This window comes from Chlorocebus sabaeus, chromosome 9, assembly GCF_047675955.1.
Source record: "Chlorocebus sabaeus isolate Y175 chromosome 9, mChlSab1.0.hap1, whole genome shotgun sequence".
Classification (NCBI taxonomy): domain Eukaryota; kingdom Metazoa; phylum Chordata; class Mammalia; order Primates; family Cercopithecidae; genus Chlorocebus; species Chlorocebus sabaeus.
Window position 1 is genome coordinate 52611269 of NC_132912.1, and position 22313 is coordinate 52633581.

Genomic DNA, 22313 nt, shown 5'->3' on the forward strand with positions numbered 1-22313 from the left:
ATGCCATCTGTAGAACTACCACATGACTTCTAAAAACACAACAAAATTAGGCAAATGACAAGGGTGCGTGATTCCCTCTTTCGAGGGAAGAGGCCTGTAGGAAGGCCTGCTGCCTCCAGATGGCGCCATCACTTTCCAAGGGTATGAGGAGTGCAAGGCTGGTCTGGGGGCTACTGTGGCCGACTTTCACCCCTGATAAGGGCTCTGTCTCAGTGCTCACAGGAACAGGGTGGTACGGCTGAGGTTAGAAGCACTAGGCCCAGCACTGGCCTGTTCCAAAGCTAGGAGCATAACAGAGTTAAGGGATCACCGGCTGGTGGCAACCCTGAACCATCACCACCAGTGACATGCTTCCATGACTCCATGCCACTTTGGTTATCCATCAGTGCTTGCAAAACTCTTGAGTCAGTTGACAACGAATTTCATACAAAGACCTGAACTCTGGCCTTTCTTGAGGCCTGCATCCAGCCTGGCTGTGCAGTCTTCACCCAGGCATTAAGCTCCCCACCATTGCCACTTACAGGCAGCTCCATCCACTCATTAGCCTACTTCAATGGACTTTTGAGCTTAGGATCCCTGGCCTAGAGATGCAGGAATTGGCAAGAAGTTGAATTCTAGGAGCCCAACTTTGTAGTGGTTTTACTTCTCTCCCAGGTAACAACAGAAAGAAAAGTTGACCTTTGTTAAAATTGAGAACCAAACTGAATCTGAATTCAGAATGTCTTAGTTTAGCCTCATTAGCATATTTTGAGGACTTTTGTAAATCTGAATTGAATGGCTGCCGCTGGGAGATAATTTATTATGATAGAATTTGCCATGTTTCCAGCTACTGTAAATAAAACCTCCTCTGTTCCGCGAGGTCAGCCAAGACTTTCTGCTCATCGACTCAGTGTCTTTGGGTCACATGCCTACCAACAGCTTTGCCAGAAAGCCACCAAGGCCCTAGATCCTAGGAGAGTGGAGGAGAGAGGCAAAGCTGGCCAGAACAGCAAGGGGACACCCTGGGGCACCAAGGGACAGGGTACGATCTTGAGGTGGGGCATTGAGGAGCTTTTGTGAGCTTGAGAGGCAGGTTAGGAATTCAACAGTGACAGGGTGAGTATCTCACCAGGACCACAGGATGGGGTGCTGAGCTGATTCAATTAGACGTAGAGAATTTAAGGAATGCAGTAATTCTTACCCAGGATTGTAAAATTAATACCTGCTGATGTGATATATTGTGGCAACATCTCATGCCAACTCTTAACTGGCATATAGAAGGTGACTGCCTAGTCCATTCAGGCTGCTATAAAAAAACACCATAAACCAGGTGACTTATTAACAACAGAAATTTATTGCTCACAGTTCTAGAGGCTCAAAAGTCCCAGATCAAGGTGCCAGCAGCTTTGGCGTTTGGTACCATCTTCCTAGTTGGGAGATGGCAACTTTAAGCTGCATTCTCACAAGGTGGAAGCAGGGAACTAGGTCTCTGCGGTTTATTTTTATTTTTTAGAAACAGGGTCTCACTATGTTGCCCAGGCTGGAATGCAGTGGCACAATCATAGCTCACTGCAGCCTTAAACTTCTGAGTTCAAGTAACTCCCCCACCCACCCCACCCATCTCAGCCTCCTACGAGTAGCTGGGACTACAGGCACACACACCACCTTATTCAGCTAATTCTTGTATTTTTTTGTAGAGAGGGGTGTCTCACTATGTTGCCCAGGCTGGTCTCAAACTCCTGTCCTTGAGCAATCTTCCCATCTCAGCCCCCAAAGTGCTAGGATTACAGGCATGAGCCACTGTGCTCAGCCACTGGGGTTTCTTTCTTTCTTTTTTCTTTTTTTCCAAGATGGAGTCTTCCTCTGTCACCCAGGCTGGAGTGCACCGGTGCAATCTTGGCTCACTGCGACCTCCACTTCCCGGGTTCAAGCAATTCTTCTGCCTTAGGCTCCCAAGTAGCTAGGATTACAGGTGCCCACGACCACACCCAGCTAATTGTGTGTGTGTGTGTGTGTGTGTGTGTGTATTTTTAGTAGAGACAGGGTTTCACCATATTGACCAGCCTGGTCTCGAACTCCTGACCTCATAATCTGCCCGCCTCGGCCTCCCAAAGTGCTGGGATTACAGGTGTGAGCCACTGCACCCAGACTCTTTTGTAAGGGCACTAATTCCAACCTCCCAAAAGCCCCACCTCCTAATACCATTACCTCGGGGGTTAGGACTTCAAATAAATTTTGGGAGACACAAACATTCAGACCATAGAAGTGGTAGAGAGAGCTTGGGCAAAACCATGATTTACCTTGTCTACTCTCCAGTAGATACAGGAGGGCAGAAATGAAGAAGGGCTAAGAGAGAATTTGACTCCCAGACTCTGGGAACCCAGCCTGGTGATAATTAGGGACCACAATATTAACAAGCTGTAAACCCATCACTTCCACAAATCACTTTTGAGTTTGTCCATTTAAATGGCTGTGAGCAATTTGGATCTACATCCATTTTTACCAAAATTAACTCCAAGTTAAAAATCAGAGTTGGGGGAAGATAGTGTGCTGTTTTCTACAGCTTCAAGTTTTCCTAAATGCCTATCCTGCTTGGGAATGCTGTAACTGGTCGAGGTTAGTAATAATTGAATGTGAGGCCGTTCTATTCACGTGCAATGTAAACTGTTGCTTGGTGTAGCTGAGGTTCCTCATAGATTGTGGATGGGGCAAGGTCCAGACCTCTCAGCGGTTCTAACCTTGGCCTCACCACCACTTGCCCTGCAACGCTGAGCACATCAGCTCATGTCTGTGGACCTCAGAGTCCAATGTTGTACAGGGAGGGGGTGGTCTAGAAATCTAAAGTCCCTTCAGTTCTAAGTGTCTGCATGTCTTGGCATATTTCTGCCTTTCAAAGAGATTTCACAGAAATTACAAACCAATCAATTAAGCCAGAGAAGGACAATTGTGCACAGCGTTTGATAGATCCTAAAACCCTCCCGAGAAGCTGATTTGAGATGTGGCAAGTGCCAGGCCAGAACCAGGCATCTCATTCATTCATTCATTCGACCAATGTCTGTTGAACACCTACTATGTGCCTACATTATCTAGATGCCAGCAATGCTGCAGGTAAAAAAAAAAACCACCAAAAATCCCTCACAGAGCTTACATTCTAGTGATAGGGGACATGGTAAGCAAGATAAACCAGTGAAAGAGTTAGTATGCAAGATAGTGAAAGTGCTGGAGAGAAGGGCGATAGGAAAGTGTGTGTGTTTACACGTAGCAGGTATGAGTTGGAATTTGAGACAGGGAGCCTACACCTGCTGCTGTCCCAGTTCCTGAACCATCCACAATGCCACATGACCACACTGGACTGGGCAGACAGGTAGCAGGCTGAAAAGGACATGAAAAGCTCAATCTGGGGTCCTGGAGTCTTATTCTTGCACTGATGCTCCTGAGCCCATGGTCTTAGGAACGTCCTTGACCTCTTGGAGTTTAATGTCATCTGCAGTAGGTGGGAATTATTAATAACAATCTGCCTCCCGGCTGCTGTGTGTCAAGTGCATAGTGTGGGGCCTCATGCCGAGACCTTGAGTTGCCCTTTCCTGCCTCACCCAAGACAGCACACACGGAGGCTCCCGTAGCTTCAGCTGCCTTCTGTGCTCAGCCTCTCTGTGTGCAAATGATACCCCCACACAGCACCTAAAGGGGCCGGCAAGGCTGAACATTCCTTGTCTTGTCATAGTGAGCAAGGGACCTCCCAGTGTCCCTATGGGAATGCTGATGCTTTATTGGCATCTGTAGGGAGCATCCTTCCCTCTTCTGGATGTGGAAGACAATGAGCTCAGGGGGTCCAGGCTCCCTCCTCCAGGCCACACTCCCCACTGCAGCTGGAGAGCATCCCCAAAGTGCCTCTCCGAGCCAAGCCCTCAGTCCCCTCGGTCCAAACTGCTCTCCTGTGAGGCCCTCCTACCCTGCCCCGCCATCTCCTCCTCACACCCTGACACAATTGCAGACTCTGGACTGATCTTTCTCCTCAGCCACTGCTCCCCTGCCTGCATCACCAAATCACCAGCACATACTTGTCTTTGAGGCTCAGCTCAAAGTGCCCAGGGTTGCTGAATAAATGAATGGAAATGGACCCACTCACTCAATCCCTTGCCAGGCCAGGGAGACAGCATAGGTGAAGGAAGCTCAGTACACATGGAGGCTTCCAGCTACATGGCAGCCTCCTGCGACCCTCCACAGCCAAAGGAAGATTGCACACATATTCAGACCCAGCTTCTCACACAGAAATTATTTCCACAATATTTATTATGCACCAACAGTACGCCATGCCCTGTTCTGGGCACCAGGGATGCACAGTAAACAAACCAATCTCTACCCCTAAGGAGCTGACAGTGTGGCCGCAGCAAATCAACAAGACAACAAACAGAAAGATGGTTGCAGATGGTGAGACATGCTGTGAAGGAAGCAACAGGGTGATGCGGCAGGAGTAACAGAGGCTGCAGGGCTGCTTTATAGGGAATCTGGGAGACTTCTCTAAGGAGCTGACCTGTGAGAAGCAGCCCTGTGGAACCACAGCAGGAGCGGCACCACAAAGAGCTAGAGAGAAAATGCTGAATGAAGCCCAGGCTTGAGAAACGGCATGAGAGCTGCAGTCAGAACACGGGAGCAGACAGCAGAACAGCAGCGAGGTGGTATAGCGGGGTGCCCTCTGCCCACTGCCACCTGTGGGCCTCATAAGGGCAAGCTCAGCCCATGAAGGTAGCAGGCATAGCTTCAGGGGAGTGTCAGAAACACTGGAAGTGTTATAGCATCATCTGCAATTGACTCATTGTAGAAATGGAAAGGAAACAGCTCTTGCCTCCCAGGGCTATGATAGGCCTCACTATAACATCTGTATTCTTCCAGTGCTTATGCTATTGTGTGGCACACAGGGACGTGAAATGAGTGTTTGCAATTAACAACAGGCAAGGACTTGTTTGTGAAGCAGCTGGCAGGTCCTGCTGGGGCCTGCTGGGTCCTTAGGCCTGTAAGTGTGAAGGGCAGCCACAGGTTTGGAGGCATCATCTGAGTTACACGTTCAGAAGATGATCTGGTTGTGTGCGTGTGGGCAATGGATGGGTGCATGGTGAGAGGCAGGAATGGAGGCAGTGAGGACATCAGAGCAGCCAGGTGGGAGTGCTGCTGCCTGGAAGGGTGGACAGAGGAGAGCAAGAGAAGAGGTGCAGTCTGGGAGGCTGGCTGAGATCCCCACCTGCTCACCCTGGCTTATTCCCAGCCACAAGCCTGAGCTCTGTGCTGGGGGCTCATTGGAGGGCTGGAAACTGCACATCCAAAGAACAGTATCTGACAGTGAGGTGGAAACCAGTGCAAAAACGACACTGGCTTGGAAACTCCCCACAAAGGGCTTTCACGCAGACTGACCTGTGCAATGTCAAAGAGTACAGCCTGGGCTCCACACATCCTTAGGAACAAGGGCCGATGCGGGTACCTACAATAGCTACTGACCGAAATGCAGTAGATAATAAATGGTACCTAGAATGCTCCCCAGCTTCACAATCTGGAAGCCTAGTTTTTGCACATGTCCTATTCTTGGAAGGTAAAAGGGCATGTGTGTAGGTGGTGGGGAGGGGGTTCTATTTCCCTCTACTCATATACTCACAATGTAAAGAACTATGGACCAGGTGTTGGCTGGAATTACCTATCCCAATTCTTCACCCTCCTGTGGAGGGGATGGATGCTCACTCCCGTGTCACAGCTTCATCAAGGGCAGTCTACACTTTTCCACTCCTCAGTATTGGGCCTGGTTCTGCCACTTGTATGGGCTGAGAGGACGTTGGCAATGCGACCCAAGCAGAGGCTTCAAGTGTGCTTGTTAGACTCACCCTCTTGTGTTCTTGGCATAACTGCAAAAGAAGCATGCTCGCTCTGGGTAGCCCACCAGTCAAAGAAGAAAACGAACATGACTTGATCAAATCTGAGACTTGCTGCCAAGCCCAGCCAAGCTCAGCTTAACCTGAGCCAACCCACAGACTCATGACTGAGACAGATGCTTTAGCTTGTATGCCATGGAGATCTTGTTAATGACAATAGCTGACTAGTACAGACATCATCACAAACCTCGTTGACTCAGTGCTCAGGGTCTGCAGGCAGAATGCTGGCCACTTTCCGCACGCCTTTCATGTGACCTGAATGCCAGACTGATACACAGCGTTATCATCTCCACTTCACAGACAAGAAAATGGGGACTCAGCAGGTTAAAGCTCTTTGTCCGGGGTCACAGCTGGTATGTGAAAGAGCCCAGATTCGAATCCAGGCTTGGGTGCCTCCAAAGCCCATGATGTGTGCCAGGAGTCGCCCCCCGCTCTCTGTGCCTGTTAGGGCCTTTACCCTGGATTTGCAAAGCCCATCACTTTATTTCAGGACTTCGTTTCCCTCAAAACACATCATGCAGGTGTGGCTTTTTCAAATTATGCCTGAGCTGTTTATCTATGAATGTCAAAGGTGGCAGCTCTGCAAAGGACCATGACATCGCCCTCAAGGCAGGCCCAGGGAGCCCCCTTCTGCCAAAGGCTGGCTGCCGCACCCAGCAGGTCACTCTTCGGCCACCTGCTAGCTGTGAGAAGTCATGTGCCGGGAGAGGTGGTGGCGCTCCCGGAAGTGCTCCTGGCACACAGGGCAGGTGAGGGCCTCTTCTCTCTGCTTCTGAGAATGTGTATCAGGCCCTGCATGCTCCTTTTTGTGGTGGGACCGCATGTGGAAGACCAGGTCGGACGTCAGGCGGAAGGACAGGTTGCACTTTGCACACCAGTTCTGGGTGGACAAGCCCAGGGAGGTGAGGGTGGGTGGCAGGAGGGCCCAGGAAGTGGTGGAGGATGACAAGGGTGGGGGCACCTGGGCCTGGGTGTGCTCCAGCCACAGTGTGGGGGCACCCAGGAAAGTGCTGCAGAGTGGAGCATTCTGCGGCAATGCTTGCAAGTTCCAGAAATCACCAACCAAAAGCTTGGGAGTTGAAAGTCGACCCCAACAAGCGAGGTCTGCGGTGTTGAGGAGTCCAGACAGCTCCCCCAGGGTGTCTGCACATTCCCCTGCAGGGAAGACTGAGGTTGGCCCAGGCCTCTCTGCTGGTCGCTTGGTTGGTTTGCTAAAGGCGCTTCTCTGCTCACCTCGTGCTCCGCTGGGCCACACAGAGAAGACTTTGCTGCTAGCTGGGCCTCTGGGGATGTCCTGGGTCAGCTGCAGGACGCCAGGCTGGCCTGTGGGGTCATCGTGCTCCCTCTCCTGGGCCTGAGGATCCACCTGCCAGTCCTTCATCCTCAGCAGCTCCGTGAAGGCGCTCTGCCTCTGCTCCCCACGCGCCTTCAGGGGCAGTGGCTTGCCAGGTAGGGGCTTGCCTGGGGCTGCTAACAGTGCCAGCTCCACACTGCCCACATCCCGGCCCGCCCTGCCCACAGCAGCCTCAGGGCCCAGGCGGTTTGTCTTCTCCAGCAGCACTGGCTTGCAGCCCCGGCCCAGCTCAGGTTCGCTAAGTCGCCATCTGTTTTCAGCCGATGGGCTCAATGGGACTCCCTTCCCAGCTGCCATGGTGATCATCAGGGCCGGGGCCACAGGATAAGCAAGGTGGCCACTCTGGCAGCCATCAGTCTTTGCGGGTTTGGGGTTCTGGAGGGCTTGGCCCAGCAAGGAGCCATGAGATGTGGAAGCTCCCTGTGACACTGGGCTGGACACACTCGGCCACAGGGCCCTGCAGAGAGAGGAAGTGACAGGCAGTGAGATGGGCATCCATCACTCAGGCACAGTGCATCATGAGCTGGCATCAGACAGGACCCTGACGCTCAGGCCTCCTCCGCAGTCTGTGGGATGGGTCTGCTGACCACACCACCTCTGAGGAGACAAGGAGCATGGATGGCACCATCCTCCAGGGCCCACCTCCCTGAGGCAGAGTGGGGACAGGGGTCTCTGCTGAAAATGCCCATGGGCAGCAGCCCCTACCGCTCAGTAGAGAGAAATGTAGGAGTCCCCTGTCAGAAGTGGTTCCTGGGGATTAACCAGCATGAAATGGACAGTCTGGAGGTGAATGGAAAGAGCCTGCTCTGGGGACTGCGTTAGGGACTTGGGGGTCCTCCAGAAGTTTCTGGGTCATCTGTCAACAAGTAGACTCCATCATGAGGAAGCCACGTGCTCTCAGCCCCTACTCCATGCTCAAGCTCCCTCTGGCCCTGGCTGAGTGTTGAGGGCACAGGGAGGCCACAGCATTAGGGCCACTGTGTTGGAGGATCATGGACTTCATGGCCTTTGCTCCTCACGCAGCCCTCTCTGTACTGACCCTAATGTCAACCCACTGCTCCACGGGTTACCAGACCTGCCTCCAGGCCTAGCAACCCCTTTGTCCACATCACATTCCCTGTCAGCTTCTGTACGATCTCCGATTTTCTCAGAGCCATGCTTCTTGTGAGAGTCATGTGTCCCCACTCTTCCCCCAACTCCCAAGTACATGTGGATGGCTTTATTCCCATCATACCTGTGAACTCATTCCAAAATGCACCTCAGGCACAGGCTCCCCTTGAGGCTTCCCCAGTGCTCTCAGACACAGACAACACTCCCTCCTCCTTGCCACCACTGTCCTGGGCACCAAAGGCCTGCATGCACCACATGCAACATTGTATTTACTTGTTTGTGGTCTGCTAGAAGGCAAACTCTAAGAGCCAAATATGTCAATTCACCTTCACATCTGCAGTACTTAATCATGCATGCAACAGGACGGGAGCTCAGGAAGCCTTTGCTGAATGAATGAGTGAATGAATGACAGGACAGCAACTGTTAGAAAGAAGTCAACTTTGTCTTCCCAAAGAGTGTGGCCTATGACCTGCTCCTGCACAGAGAGGAGAATGTGAGCCCTCCATATTCCCACAGGGCCAAGGGAGGAGACATCCACATGGTGAGAAGGGCGACGAGCCGACTGCAGCCTGCCTCCTAGCTTCTCCACCTCCTGCTCCTACCCTGTGCTCCCTGCCAGGCACTTGGCCCTGCCCAGTCCATAGCTCAGGTGCAGGTGGGGAAACCACTAGCTGTGGCTGAAGGGTGTGCTTTGCTTTCCAACTCTGAAGTAAGATCAAACTATGAAGCCCCACCAAGGGTATCCAGCCTCTTCCCATTTCCTTATCTCCCCTTGACCCTAGTTCCAACCCCAGTGAGAACCCACCCCGTTTTTCCTTAGGGTATAGCCCACCAGCCTGTATTCTCAGAGAGCTCTGATTGGCCTGTGGGTGCCAAGAGTTACCTTAAGGGTGGGGGTCACACAAGTGCCCGGAACTCCAAAAGTACCTTCCCTCAGGCGCTGGACTAACAACAGTCTGACCATGGCTAGGAGAGGCAGGCTGAGGGGTCAGATCTGCCTAACAGGAGAAGGAAATGAAGTATGGTTTATAGTAGTGAAAGCAACAAGCAAGTAAATGCGTAACTCCAGAGACATGGTGAACAAAGCAGGACGCATACGCAATGCGAAGCACTGCGCAGCCTTGGACAGTGATGCTCGCTATGCTTATGATCAAATGCTGATCATGGTTTATAGTGGTGAAAGCAACAAGCAAGTAAATGAGTAACTCCAGAGATATGGTGAACAAAGCAGGATGCATATGCAAATCGAAGCACTGTGCAGCCTTGGACAGTGATGCTCACTATGCTTATGATCAAATGCTGAGGAGGCAAAAGGACAAAAAGATTAAAGATTTGGTGTTACCTATTCTATGTACACACACACAAAATGCATACACCAAAGGAAAAACCCCAGGAGGAAACACAGAAAACGACCACCAGGTCATTTGTTCATTGATTCCCTCTTCCGTTCATTCCACAAGCATTCGCTGAGAGCACCCAGCATGCAGGTCCTGTGCGAGGTGCGGTAGTGACAGTGGTGATGAGGCAGTCCTGAGTTCAGCTGTACAGAACACAGGGACCTGCACATGTGCCAGTGTTGCAAACAGGCAATGGTGGCATCTAAACTGAGCTCTGAGGACCCAGAAGGGGCTGCCCAGGGTTCACAAGAAGCTTGCATGGTGCCTGCGGTGTGGAGAACCTGAGCCTAACACAGTTCTGCAGTGGGAGAGTGCTCGGGGAGGGGCAGGATCCAGAAGTCAAAATAAAATGGACCTGACTGTTTTTAGAAATAAATGATTCATGTTTTAAGTGTGGCTATAAAGACTATGCAATAGTATGGGAAAAAACGTTTATAATACAATGTTAGTGTCAGATATAAACATGTTGTAAAACAAAACAGGAAAAAAGCCTATCTACCAAATAAACAGAAACATGAAAGAAAACATACCAAAGCACTACGTAGGTGAAAAATAATTTATACTATGTACGTACACTATATAACATATAGTATACATAGAATGTATACATAATATACCATATAATATGCTATATATGTAATATGCTATATACTATGATGATGCTAGTATTGGAATTTGGGGGAGTTTTTTCTTAACTTTCCAATATTTTCAAACTAGTCTTATTTTAGCATTTTGTTTTGTTCTGCAGTCAACTGTTTTAAAGGGGGCAGTGCCCTTTTCTGCGTGGTTGGGGTCAGAATTCTGTAAGGGATTTTCACAGCCCAGTGGAGCTGAAGCCTCTGTGACTTCAGAGATGCTACTTTCATAACTGCTCCAGGAAATAATTCGGAGGTGAATTCCCCCTGCTGTCTACTCTCCCTTGGAAAAGAGAAGTCCTAGCCCCCACACTGGAGTGCTCTGGCTGGAGTCTCCTGGGAGCGGAGGGGCCTGCCCAGCAGGCAGGCTATTTCTCATAGGGGCTTCACAGTCTGTTTCACGCCGCCTAGAGAGACCTCACCTCTGCCAAGCCTGGAACTGAGCATTCCCTGGGCCACAGGAACAAAAGGAGAGCTTCGGAAGAAGGGTGCCTGGGCACTCAGATCAGATCAGATCAGCTTTTAGGCAAAGTGCATTTCATTTTCTGTTCATTCACTCAGTAAACATGCACAAAGCACCTACTATGTGCCAGGCTCCAGTCTACATAAGACTGGTGACTCTCAAAACTGAATTCTAAGTAGTTGGAAATGGCTGGAGAGTAGGGTGAGTGTGCAGTGTGGCCTGCGGTGTGGCCTGGAGGATGCATGTGGAATTCAGAGCAGGAAGGTCCCCTGTGGAGGCCCAGAGAAAACTTCAGGGCTGGACGTGTCCTGAAATAGCAGCCCTGGCCTTGCCCGTGCTTGAATGCAGGAAGAGTACCTAAAATGTGGAGACAAAGAGTAACTGGCTGAGAACAGAGCCAGTGATGCTCAGGGGAGGGACACTCTCCTGTTGGCCCTCCCCACCCACCCCTGCCGTGCACCGGCCTGTCTCCAGTAATATGTGGCAAGGTCTTTGCTGGAAGCTCAAGCCTCCTCTGCTTTCCAAGCATAGAGAAGACAGAGACCAGTGTGAAGCATAGGTCAAGAAAAAAAAATAAAGAGAAGGAGAAAACAGAGAAAATGCATAAAGATTCCCAGCTCTAAACTTCTTCTACCTCTATCACTGCCCCAAATTTCTCCAGGGCTCTCTGTCATGAAAATTTCAGAAAGTGCATGAGAAAACTTTGCAAATGAAGTCAGGGGTCACAGGCAGGGGAAAGTACTGGTTTCAGACTAGGCCAGATAAAGAAAACTATCAAAGACATCAGCAGAGCACCGACCTCGCCCACCCACGGGACGCCTGCCGTAGTGAGCTGCCACACGCCTGGCCCAAGTAAGAGGTGGACACACTCCACTGGCAGCCACCATCTGGGGGTTCTACCTCATGTGTGTCCAAGGCTCTTGATGGGTGGGAGGGATGGGCAGAGGCTGCTCCATCCCCACTGGAATCAGGCACCTCCTGCCAGGTGTTGACACAGATGTGAAGAAGGAAGGAGGCCACACCTATGGCAGACTGAGCTCTGTGGCTTACTCCGCCTCGGCATGTCGTGGAGCCACTGACCCCCATCACACCAGATTTTTCCAACCCCAGCAAGCATGCAGAACTCAGCCACCCTCAAAGAGTCTCAAAAATAAAGCCTGTATTGCTTGGCAAGGGAGAAATTAGGTCCATGCATATGGCAAAAGCTAGACACAGTGAGTTTTGCTGGTCTTTCCCTCTGTTTTCCTTCCTCGAGAACACTCTTAAAAGAACAATCAAAATAGCAATTAAACAAAAATGTCCCTGTTATCCTTCAGAGAGCACAATACCGTATTTGCTTTACTCTAATGACTATTGCATCTATTACGAAGCTTCAGACTATTAATAATACACAGGAATACCAAGAAGCAAAATAAAACAGAAGGGCACAAAAAGCAGAATGGGAAAGACGTGGGTTCAAATCTCACCTCCATGCACTTATTATGGAGCTTCAGCTGCGTAATGTAACTTCTCTGAATACTGGGCAATCGTGAAATGAGTGGGAAAATAATGCATTTAAACAGGATAATAATATCCAGAAGGAGGCTCCCACCTCGCCCGGCCCATGTCAGTGCCTCGGGAATGTTCATTTATTTCTTTGTGGTCAAGGGACAGGAACAAAATGAAGGACATGGAGAAGTAAACAAAAGAATCAATGACTATACAGAGCCATGCTGCTGGGACACGGGACACCCTCTCCAAGCCTATGATGGAGACAGGCAAAGTCTTCCATAGACGGAACATCACTCCCTAACTAAAATACTTGCATTCTCAAAGATACAAAATGTGCCACTTTCTTAACTGAATAAACGCAGGCAGCATGGTGAGGAAGGACGGCCCAGCAGGCCTTGCCCAGTATACCCTAAGAGAACACCAAACATTCCGCTCTTAGGTGTTCCACCCACCTACATTGTTTTATTCCCACGCCTTCACCAGATGTTGAAACGTGCTGCCAAATCAAACCTAGACATAAGACAAACCAAAATAACAAGGAAAGCTTGCTGGTTAAGACTGAGAAACAGCGTGGGGTGGGCAAAAGTTAAGACGCTCGGGTATGAGTCTCAGCTTCAGTGTTTCAAGAGGGCCTTGGACAGGTCCCTGTCCTTCAAAGACCTTGCTCAGCTGCAAAATGAGGAGGCTGGACCAGGTGGCCTCTATGGTCCTAAATACCATAAGGTGCCGAGTGATATTTTTATGTGGCATTATGATGCATCTCTTGTGATCAATCTGGTTTTTTAGACATTATTTTGACAAGCTAAAGGGTAAAAAATGCAGCTCTAATAATCAACTGTGCAACAGCCTGATACTTCGGTCAGCCATAGCCATACCCAGACTAAGCTGCTCTTCTAACGTTCATGAACATTCAAACACAAACACGACTGCGGACTCCTTCTAAAAGAGGTGGATTAATAGGTCCCAGGAGCAGACCCCTGGTTACCTTGACACTCCGCAGTGATTTCTCACATCCCTTAGGTTCCAGCAATCAGGGCTTCCTAGCTGCAGACAGCAACCTCTACCCAGGTAGTTTAAACAGAAAGGAACTTATTAAAGGGTATCATGCAGCTCATTAAATCTCTGTGAGAGCCACAGACCAAGTTTGGGTGCTCTCCAAGGGTCAGGATAGCCAGAGAAAAAAGCCTAACCATGCCCTGGCACTGTCTAGTAGAAACTCTGCTGGTATCAGCACCTATCACAAGGGATCAAACTCCTACAAACTCCTCCACAGCCACCCCACAAGACCAGATGTCCCTGCCACTGTGAATGACAGACATCACCTGCCTGCCAAAGACTTCAGCTCATGGGACTCGACTGCACATCCAGGACTGGGTGATGTACCTGGCTGCTTGTGGGGATCTATGTCAAAGGCCTGCACCCTGGATGCAAAGGAGTCTGGGAAACATGGATTCAGCTTCCTAACCTCTGCAGTGCAGGAAAACCAAGTGAGATGGGGTTAGAAATGGTTGTTGATTGAACCAATGACAGGATCTGTTACTGTGGCACTTCATAAAGCTCACCCCCTGAGAAAACTGAGAGGACACAGCCATGCAACTCTGTCTGAAGGTTTTCCTCTCTGCCTGCAACTTGATTTTCTTGGCATGTGGCCAGTGGTGTGCTGGAGCCAGCTCACATTGGCTTGTGAGATGATCAGGAATGTTTTGAGTTAGCTGTTTTAACTCAGACATTATTCAAAACTAAATTATACAAACTTACAGCCGTAGAAATTGTATTAAAAACACAGGTAATACATAGTCAGAACCCATCACTTCCTAGGCATTCTACTACACATTCCCGTTGCCTACGCTGTGGACGCCGCTCTGCCTGCCGGTGCGGGGGCTTGCCACGGTCCACTCCTCCTCACACCACATCCAGGGATATCGTGAGTGGCCATAAATCAGGAAATCAGTCAGAATGGGATCATTTATGGAAATGCTATAAATCAAGGCTTGATTTCTTGTTTTGTTCATTGTCTGGACTTAAGAAAGTAATGGGAAAAAATTGTCAATAATGCAGATTAAACTGAAATTGTTGTCTTGTCGATAGCTGTTATATTGTGAATAGCTCACAAAAAGCTGAGGGACTATTCTTCCAGTATTCTGAAACTATTATGTGATTTACAAAAGAAGTGATTTAGATCACTGACAAACAAGTGAAGTTCTGACATGTTCATTGTTCCACTTTCGTCTTACACTTTATTGTAAATGAAAATATTACCCAAAATTCATGTTGGAGCTACATGCTGAGAACCAGTTGTTAAACACTTACCAGCACACCACAGCGTGTACCCCATATACTTTCAAATTCTGGGCACCAGAATAATGAGAGGCCGTCCTGGAAGAGGCAGGAGGCCTCCAAAGGGCAGACAGATACAAAGACAAGAGAGAGCAGAAAGAACGGCACACACGAATGCCAGGCAGTGACAAGAGTGGGTTAGACGTAAATCAAGAGTGTGAGGACTGTTTACAGGTAAGACCACATGGTCTAGCCACAGGGAGGCAGACCATATCTCTTAGGGGAGACAGTCATTCATTTATTCTGTTGGTCCGTGGGGAAGAGACAGCCTGTGTCTGATCTATCTCTGCAGCCCCCACAGGGCATCTCAGGAAGAGTGGGGTGGACTGCAGGGTCCCCCTTTGCCCAGGTTTTTAAACCAGCTGTCAGGAAAGGAGGAATACACAATCTCTATGACAAGAACAGTCAGATGGCTTGGTTCTGTTTTATGCTACTCAGCATCCTTCCTAACCAAACCCAGTTTCAGTTTGAGAAGCTGCTTATGTGTGCCTGGTACTGGAACTCTCTGAATAGCTCAATCCTGGTCTTTTTTGAGCTTATTTCTCCAGTTCTCCCTCTGACACTGTGATCTACCTGCCACCATAACCTTCTAATTAATTCCTTCTTGACAAAGTTGGCCAGAGTCCGTCACTGTGGTTTGCATCCAAAGAATCCTGATTGCTATGGATGTGACAACTCACCTCAGCTTGGAGCGCTATGCCTCCAGGACTCTCTCATGGAACACACACACACACACACACACACACACACACACACACCCCACATACGGCTGCCACCCAGAGGCGCTGGCTCAGCCCTGCCCCTGCACCTGTCAGCATCTAGCAGCAGCTGCCACATTCACAGAGCACACAGGGCTTCCGCTTGCCAGCTCTGACTTAATTCAACTGTGCTTGCACCCTGGTTGAGGGCAGTTTTCCTTCCTTGCTAGTTGCCATACTCATTTTCTCTCCTGACCCTCAGGAGTGCCAGGCCACTTCAGGCACCTGGGGACAGGGGCTCTGCAGGCATAGGTGCACAGAAGGACAAACGTTGGAGCAATGCACATGCAGGCTTGGCAGGATGGGTCTGGCTGTGCCTGGCCCCCACCCGCACACTAGGGGGCAGTCACCTGACCACCTAGCCCTGCCCCTAGAGACAACATGTGTAACCTCATCTCCACTCACCAGAAGTGCTCACTCTTGGTTCTCCCCACACATGAATCCACTCGCTTCTCCTCTGCTCCCCTGTCAGAGGTTCGTGAACGGTCTGCCTGTGCCAAACTGGACACCCATGGGTGGACTAGCTTTCAGCCTCACCCTGGAAGTGCCCATGGTGTAGAAGGGAAGACATGCAGTGACCACATGTGAAGGTGCCACCCATAGGGAAGTGGCATCAGCCAGCTGGGATGCCTTCATCCCTACCCACCCTCACCAGCCCCACCCTCAAGTTCTGGAAACCAGAACTCAAGTTCTTCCAAGTGCCCCCATCACTGGTGAGTGGTACTGGCAAAGCCAGACCCCACTCAGCATTCCAGAATTTTCATCCTTAGAAAATATTTATCCCAGGGTTCAGGGGGAATCTAGGAGTGGATGAGAGCCTTATTCAATGGGGCCTCCATGGCTTGCTATGCATAAATATAACCTGGGCCAAATCAGCTTCTTCCTCTCCCTGCTTCCTGCCCACCCATGAAAGGATGTACCTGTGTCCAGTCACTTCCTGCAGGAGCTCTCAAGGAGATGAGACAGAGAGGCCAACCCTCTCACAGAGTGAAAGCACAGGATAAATCAGAGAGAAAGCAAGAAAAGTGAACATAAAACCTCAGCGTGCCCTTTTGTCACAAGCTTTTGCCCAGCTCCTGTGGAACATCGCCACCCCGCCTTGCCCTGCAAACCACCCTGTGTGACTTCTGGAAGTCCAGGTCCTTTGTCCCATGGAGAGGATGCAAACTACACGCTGCAGCAGGCTCTGCACCACTCCTGATGCCCTTTTTGAGTGGATTCCTCAGAGGTGGTGCCTGACGTCAGAGATTAATGTCAGCCAGTGTCTCCCAAAGAGGCAGCGGCAGAAACATCACTCCTCTCTGTGACCCCGAGCAAAGCGCTCAACCTCTCTGAGCCTCAGGTTTCCATCTGTAAAATGGGCTCGGGCTAAGCTGTCTCTCCAGTCCATCCCAAACCTTCCCATGTATGACTAATGGGATGAAGCCAATCTCCTTTACAGCAGGACGGAACATTTGCCATCAGGATGCTTCAGGGTATGAGAACAGGAGTCACCATTTATCGGCTACGTAAGTGTCTACATGACAAACGATAGTATTAATAAATGAAATAAGGCACCTTGTTCATTTCATTTTCATAAAAACCATATAGGGGAAGCTACGTGTCTCAGTTCAGGGGCACTTATCTCCAATCTGCCAAATGCCATCCTGATAAACTCAGGGCAGCATCTCAGCTTTTAGAGACCATTGTGGATCTGGACACCGCGAACTGCTGAATTAAATATCCCACCCAGCTTCACAATCCATCAGTGTTAACATCCAGATCTTAATAAGAAGGAGCAGGAGGATGGAGAAAATGAGGAGATGAAACTGGGAACTATCTGGGGACCTTTCATCCCACTCAGGACCTGCGAGGGTCACTGATGTCGCTGCATCAGCACTGCATGGAGTAAGGTCAGAGAGGCCAGGGCACAGGATGTCCTCCAGAACCCCGACAGAACAAGGGCCAGACTGAAGACCTGAAAGGTGGAAAATGACGTGAGTCTGGCATGACTTGTCCCCAGGGAGCCCCCACCAGCTCCTCATGCCCGTCTCTCCTTTGCCTACAGACTCACAGCCTTTTTCTTACTCTATGATCTTTCCCAGGGCCAACATCAGATTTGAGTCTCATCTACCTCCAGGCTTCAACTTCAACACCTCTCAGACAGCACCTCAGATGAGGGAATACCATTCCAGGTCACACCATGCCCTGGCCAGCGCGTTCTCTGGGTCAGGGCCCCGAGGCACACCCACAGCAGCCCAGGGCTGCCAGGCTCCTGCTTTCCTCTGAGGACCGGCCTGCACCCTTTGCACCTGCAGATCCTCCTCTGCCCAGACCACTGTGGGCACAGTGCAGCTGCACCTTCCTCCCCTTCACAGACACCAGCTGCCCTAGATGGCGATGGATCTATGAAGCCCTATTCTCCTGACTCTGAACATGATATGAAAAGATGCTTTGTGGTCGTCAGCTCTCCTCAGTAGGCTCAGTTCACGCCCGGGCTCTCGCCCCCTGACACTCTTTACTGGCCCTTGTCACTCTGTCATTGTGAGTGTCCTGGGAAGGGCTCCTCTTCTCCTCCTTGGCTCTTGTCCCTCTGACCTCAGCAAGACATCTTTCTGAGTCACACAGATGTCTCTCATTGCCACCCCATGTCTTTCCTACTTGAAAAAAAACAGATTTCATTCCAGGACTAACCCACCACTTTCAGAGCCCTCAGATCACATGAATCACGGAAATCAAGTGATGATCTTTGAAACTTTCTGAAACTGAGCTCCCCAATTTCTACAGGGGATCTAACCATGCCTGGCCTTCCCCACCAACACAGAGCACATCTCCCCAAGGCTCCCAGCCCAGCTGGGCCATCAACCAGGGTCCCCTATTGCCCAACTCAGCAGGTGCTGCATCCTGGGAGATGAAGCCTCTCATACCCCACAGTGTTAAGAGCTTGTGGTTCTCAGTTTATCACCCATCCTCTGGACCCTGACCGCACACTGATCATTCACTCATCTAGGAACCACTGGCCACATTCTCCCACATTACCTGTCTATACCTTAACCAGGTTGTCTTAGGTAACCTTGGAGTCTTCCATCCACATAGATGTTAAGTGCACGGGCTCCAGGGTCAGAGGCCAGCTCTGCTCTATCCAAACTGTGACCTTGGGCAAGGTGTGGGTCCTCTCCAGGCCTCTGTTTTCTGATCTATAAAGAGGGTGACCTTGGTGTTTTCTTCACTGGGTTGTTGGAAAGATTAGAAGAATGAATACAGAGAAAGTGCTAAGAAACCTGTCTCAGTAAACATTAGGGGTATCACTTCTTATCGCACTGAGTGCAAAGGGATAGAGTCCACCCCATGGCGGCCTTCCCATTACTCCTGAGCTCTCAGGGACCAGCGCACAACAGTGTTTAATGAATGACCAAACAGCCTGGGCATTTTTCTCCTTCCCACTACACCTACAGAAGAAAGAACTCTTGGCAAACAGCTGGATAACCTCTTTTTCCTGAGATGTCTGAAGTCACTCCCTAACCCAAGCCAACTAGCCAGCCTCCAGCTGTTCTGAGCTGCAGGTCAGGCACCAGATCTTATTCAGAGACACCATATACCCCTGACCCCCCATGCAGTGCTTTGCTGCATCTGCCTTTCTCTTCAGCTAAAACACACAACAGCAGAAAGTGCCTCCTGTCTTCTAACCTTCAGTGTCCCCAGTCTCTGGAGAAGCTTCCCAGATCCTTTTGGAAGATTCCAGAGGACAATCATCTATGGGCCTTTTTTGCATTTGGATTGTGAGGTCCTGGGGTTTCCTAAGAAAGGAAATACACCTGTTTCCAGGAATTCTCCTGGCTCTGGCACACTGAGGAAATTAAACACGGAAGGTGATCCAGGCTTTCCCAGAGGCTGACTGGTGGCACTGGGGAGATGAGCAATTCCTAGTCAGCCCCTACAGGCTCTGTGGCCAGCTATGCCTGGACCCCTCTAGCAGCAACGCCTGCTGCATTCCAGGAAAGCTAAGTGCAGGAGACTGCGGACACAGCCAGTACCCATGGAAGCAGGGAGAGTGGCCCTAGTGCAACATAACTTGGCCATGTGGACCCTCATAGGAGTGGATGCAATCTCATCACCCACTCAGATGCCTGAGACTGTGCAGAAGCAGGGCCAGTGAAAGCAGAGGGCAAATCCAGTGCTTCAATGGGGCCCTGCTGTGCAGATGGAGAGTCTGCCATGGATATGACTGAGGATGGCCAGGACACAGAACAGGGAGCAGTGTTCTGCCAAACAATGCCAATAGGCAATGGCTGGTGCTGTGTGGAGTGATATTTTAGATGTTACATGTGCCAGGGCTGCAGCAACATGGAAGTCACATAACAGGACTGAATTATCCCTGGTCACTCAGGCTCCAGGGCACAACTTGTGTTCCAAATCAGCCCTGCTACTACCTGCCTGACCTCAAACAAATACTCTGGGCCTCCATCTCTTCATAAGTAAAACAAGAACAGTGATCTTCACTTCAGGCACTCACAGACGGGACTCAACAGGGCTCTGTACATGCCAGGCAGCAAGAGCACAAGGAACAGCAGCTCTTTTCCTAATACAACTAGAGAATAAAGGTGGAGCCTGAGACGGTGGTCCCAATTCCACTGGCAGCCTTCCGGGAAAAAGTCCATGATTTTACCTCAGCTACTCCTTTTGACATTCCCAGGTTCCAACAATAGCATCATCTAAGGATAAAAAGACAATGACATTCTTACAGAGACACTGACCACTAATGAGGAATGATCAGTTTAAAAATATTGAAATTCATCCTTTTTTAAAAAAAATAATTGGTGTGATTACATGTTTCAAACAAAAGTTGCCACTTCTTGGATACCCAAAAAGAAATCTGCCAAGCAAAGCAGACATGATGATTCTAAATCATTTGCAAAGTCTTTTACCCCTCCCCCGAGAATCCTCACATATTGGGGATCAGGGATTAGATATGAAAGGCAATTTAACTTTTTAAACCAGAAAAGAGCCTCACAAATCACAGTTCCACGCACATACCTATGAATTTGTCCAAAATATCTAGCACATGCAAATTCTTTCACTGAACACACTGCAATGTACCTTCATCATACTTAACTTCTGTTTAATTCTGTGTGATTTATCTATGGCCAAACTTCCATTTCTGTATCAATCAAAAGTAAATTAGTTGAATTTTCATTAAAGGTCATAATAAACTACAATATCATGTTAAATTATTTCCAAGAAGCAAAAGCTTCAAGCTTTATTGGTAATTAAGATCTTTACAAACAAACAAAGGCTCTTTTATAACATAGTGCATATATATTAAGTATTTGTGTGTGTTTGAACACATAAATATTATGTGTCATAAATATCATTAAAAATTAAATCACATATCTCTGATAAGATTACATTTTAACCAAGAAACAAAAAATTGCCTCGATATAGTTCTATTTTATCCCTCAAAAATGAATGAGGCTTGATTTTCTAGAGTTCGTCCTTTATGCATCTATGACAATCTTTGACACTAACAGGAAATATTTTCCCCTTGGCCCTCCTATTTAATGTACATAAAATCATTAATTTCAAATGCCATAATTACTGCCATAAAATGCCTAACGTCTCCCTCAGGAGTAATTAAGTAAGTTCATTTCTGTACATCAGTGGCATTGGCAACTACATATTTTAGAAATTTACTGTTAATTTCTCATTTTCAGGGGCCCTCAGATGTTTCAGGTGCAAAGCTCTGGCCTCCCACTGTCTTCCCACAACCCTGCTCTGAATCCTGTCCCCTCCCTCCCCTGCACCTGGCATTGCATAACCTGCCCAGAAGGCAGGTGTGGGTGGGAACACCCCTTAAATGCTTCTGCACGGCTTAGCTTCCTGCTGTGCTGTCTGTGTCTATTAGTAAAGGCAAAATGTCAAGGAAAGGATTCAATCAACCCCTTGCCTCTAAAACCAGGTATGTTCTTTCAGCTCATTCTAAAACTCAGTATAATGTGATCATTTGGCGTTGTTTTGTTTCCCAGGAAAGGCAGTGAACAGGTTACACGTCCAGATCTTTGGATATAATCTGTTGGAGAAAGGATCTGGGGCTGATGCATGGTTCTTACCCTACTGCCCAGCGCAAGCCTGGGCTGAGAATAACAGAGCAATACACGATAAACCCCGGAAGGGGCAGAGGGAGGGATGAAAACAACTGCAGCCTGAAAGTCACCCTAGGAGAAAAAAAAAAAATCATAGGTAGAATTCTTGAGTGCTGAAAAAACAGCGGGGAGAGGGGGAAGGTGAGGGAGGAGGATAAAGATAGAGAGGAAAAGAGGGAGAGGGAGAGAGACTGACACGGAAGGAAATGAAAACAGGAAGACAATAAAGAAGAAATAGAGGAGAAAAAGTGAGAGAGGAGAAAGGGAACAGAAACGGGGATGAGACTCGGAGACGACATGAGAGAGCTAGAGGAAGCTGGCGACATTGGGCAGGAAAGGACCCCACAGTCAAAGGCAGGACTCAACAACCCTGTCCTGGGGAAAGGCAGTGGAAGTGAGATGGACCCCGCCGCCCGCGCCCGCTCGCGGCTCTGTCCCTGCAGACAGGAGGGCGCGCCTCACCTGGGCTCTCTGGAGACGTGGAGCAAGAGGTGCTGGGGCAGCACAGCCTCCTCCCGGCCAAGAGCACAGCGCGTGGCTCTGAACTTGGCGCTGGAGCCCTAACGGCGGACAGGTCCCGGCCCAAAGCCGCTCCCGCCTTCGGGGCGTGGCCTCGGCTTAGCCCACCCCCAGGGAAGCTCCAGTCTTCGGGGCGGGGCTTGCAGGTGGGCGGCCCCGGCGGGGGAGGGCGCCGCTGGCCAAAGAAACCGCAACCCCGGGAGAAAACCCCGTTCTGATCTTATGGGCTGCCC

General features: G+C 49.6%; 1 protein-coding gene across 1 annotated transcript; it reads right to left on the minus strand.

The window, feature by feature from the left end:
* Window positions 1–1611: 1611 nt before the first annotated feature.
* Window positions 1612–22159, minus strand: ZNF488 (zinc finger protein 488). The gene is made up of 2 exons (XM_007962655.3): window positions 22024–22159; window positions 1612–7708 (listed from the first exon to the last, which is right to left on the minus strand). The coding sequence occupies exon 2, from the start codon at window positions 7555–7557 to the stop codon at window positions 6577–6579; it is 981 nt and encodes a 326-aa protein (XP_007960846.3). The 5' UTR covers window positions 7558–7708; window positions 22024–22159; the 3' UTR covers window positions 1612–6576.
* Window positions 22160–22313: the final 154 nt, after the last annotated feature.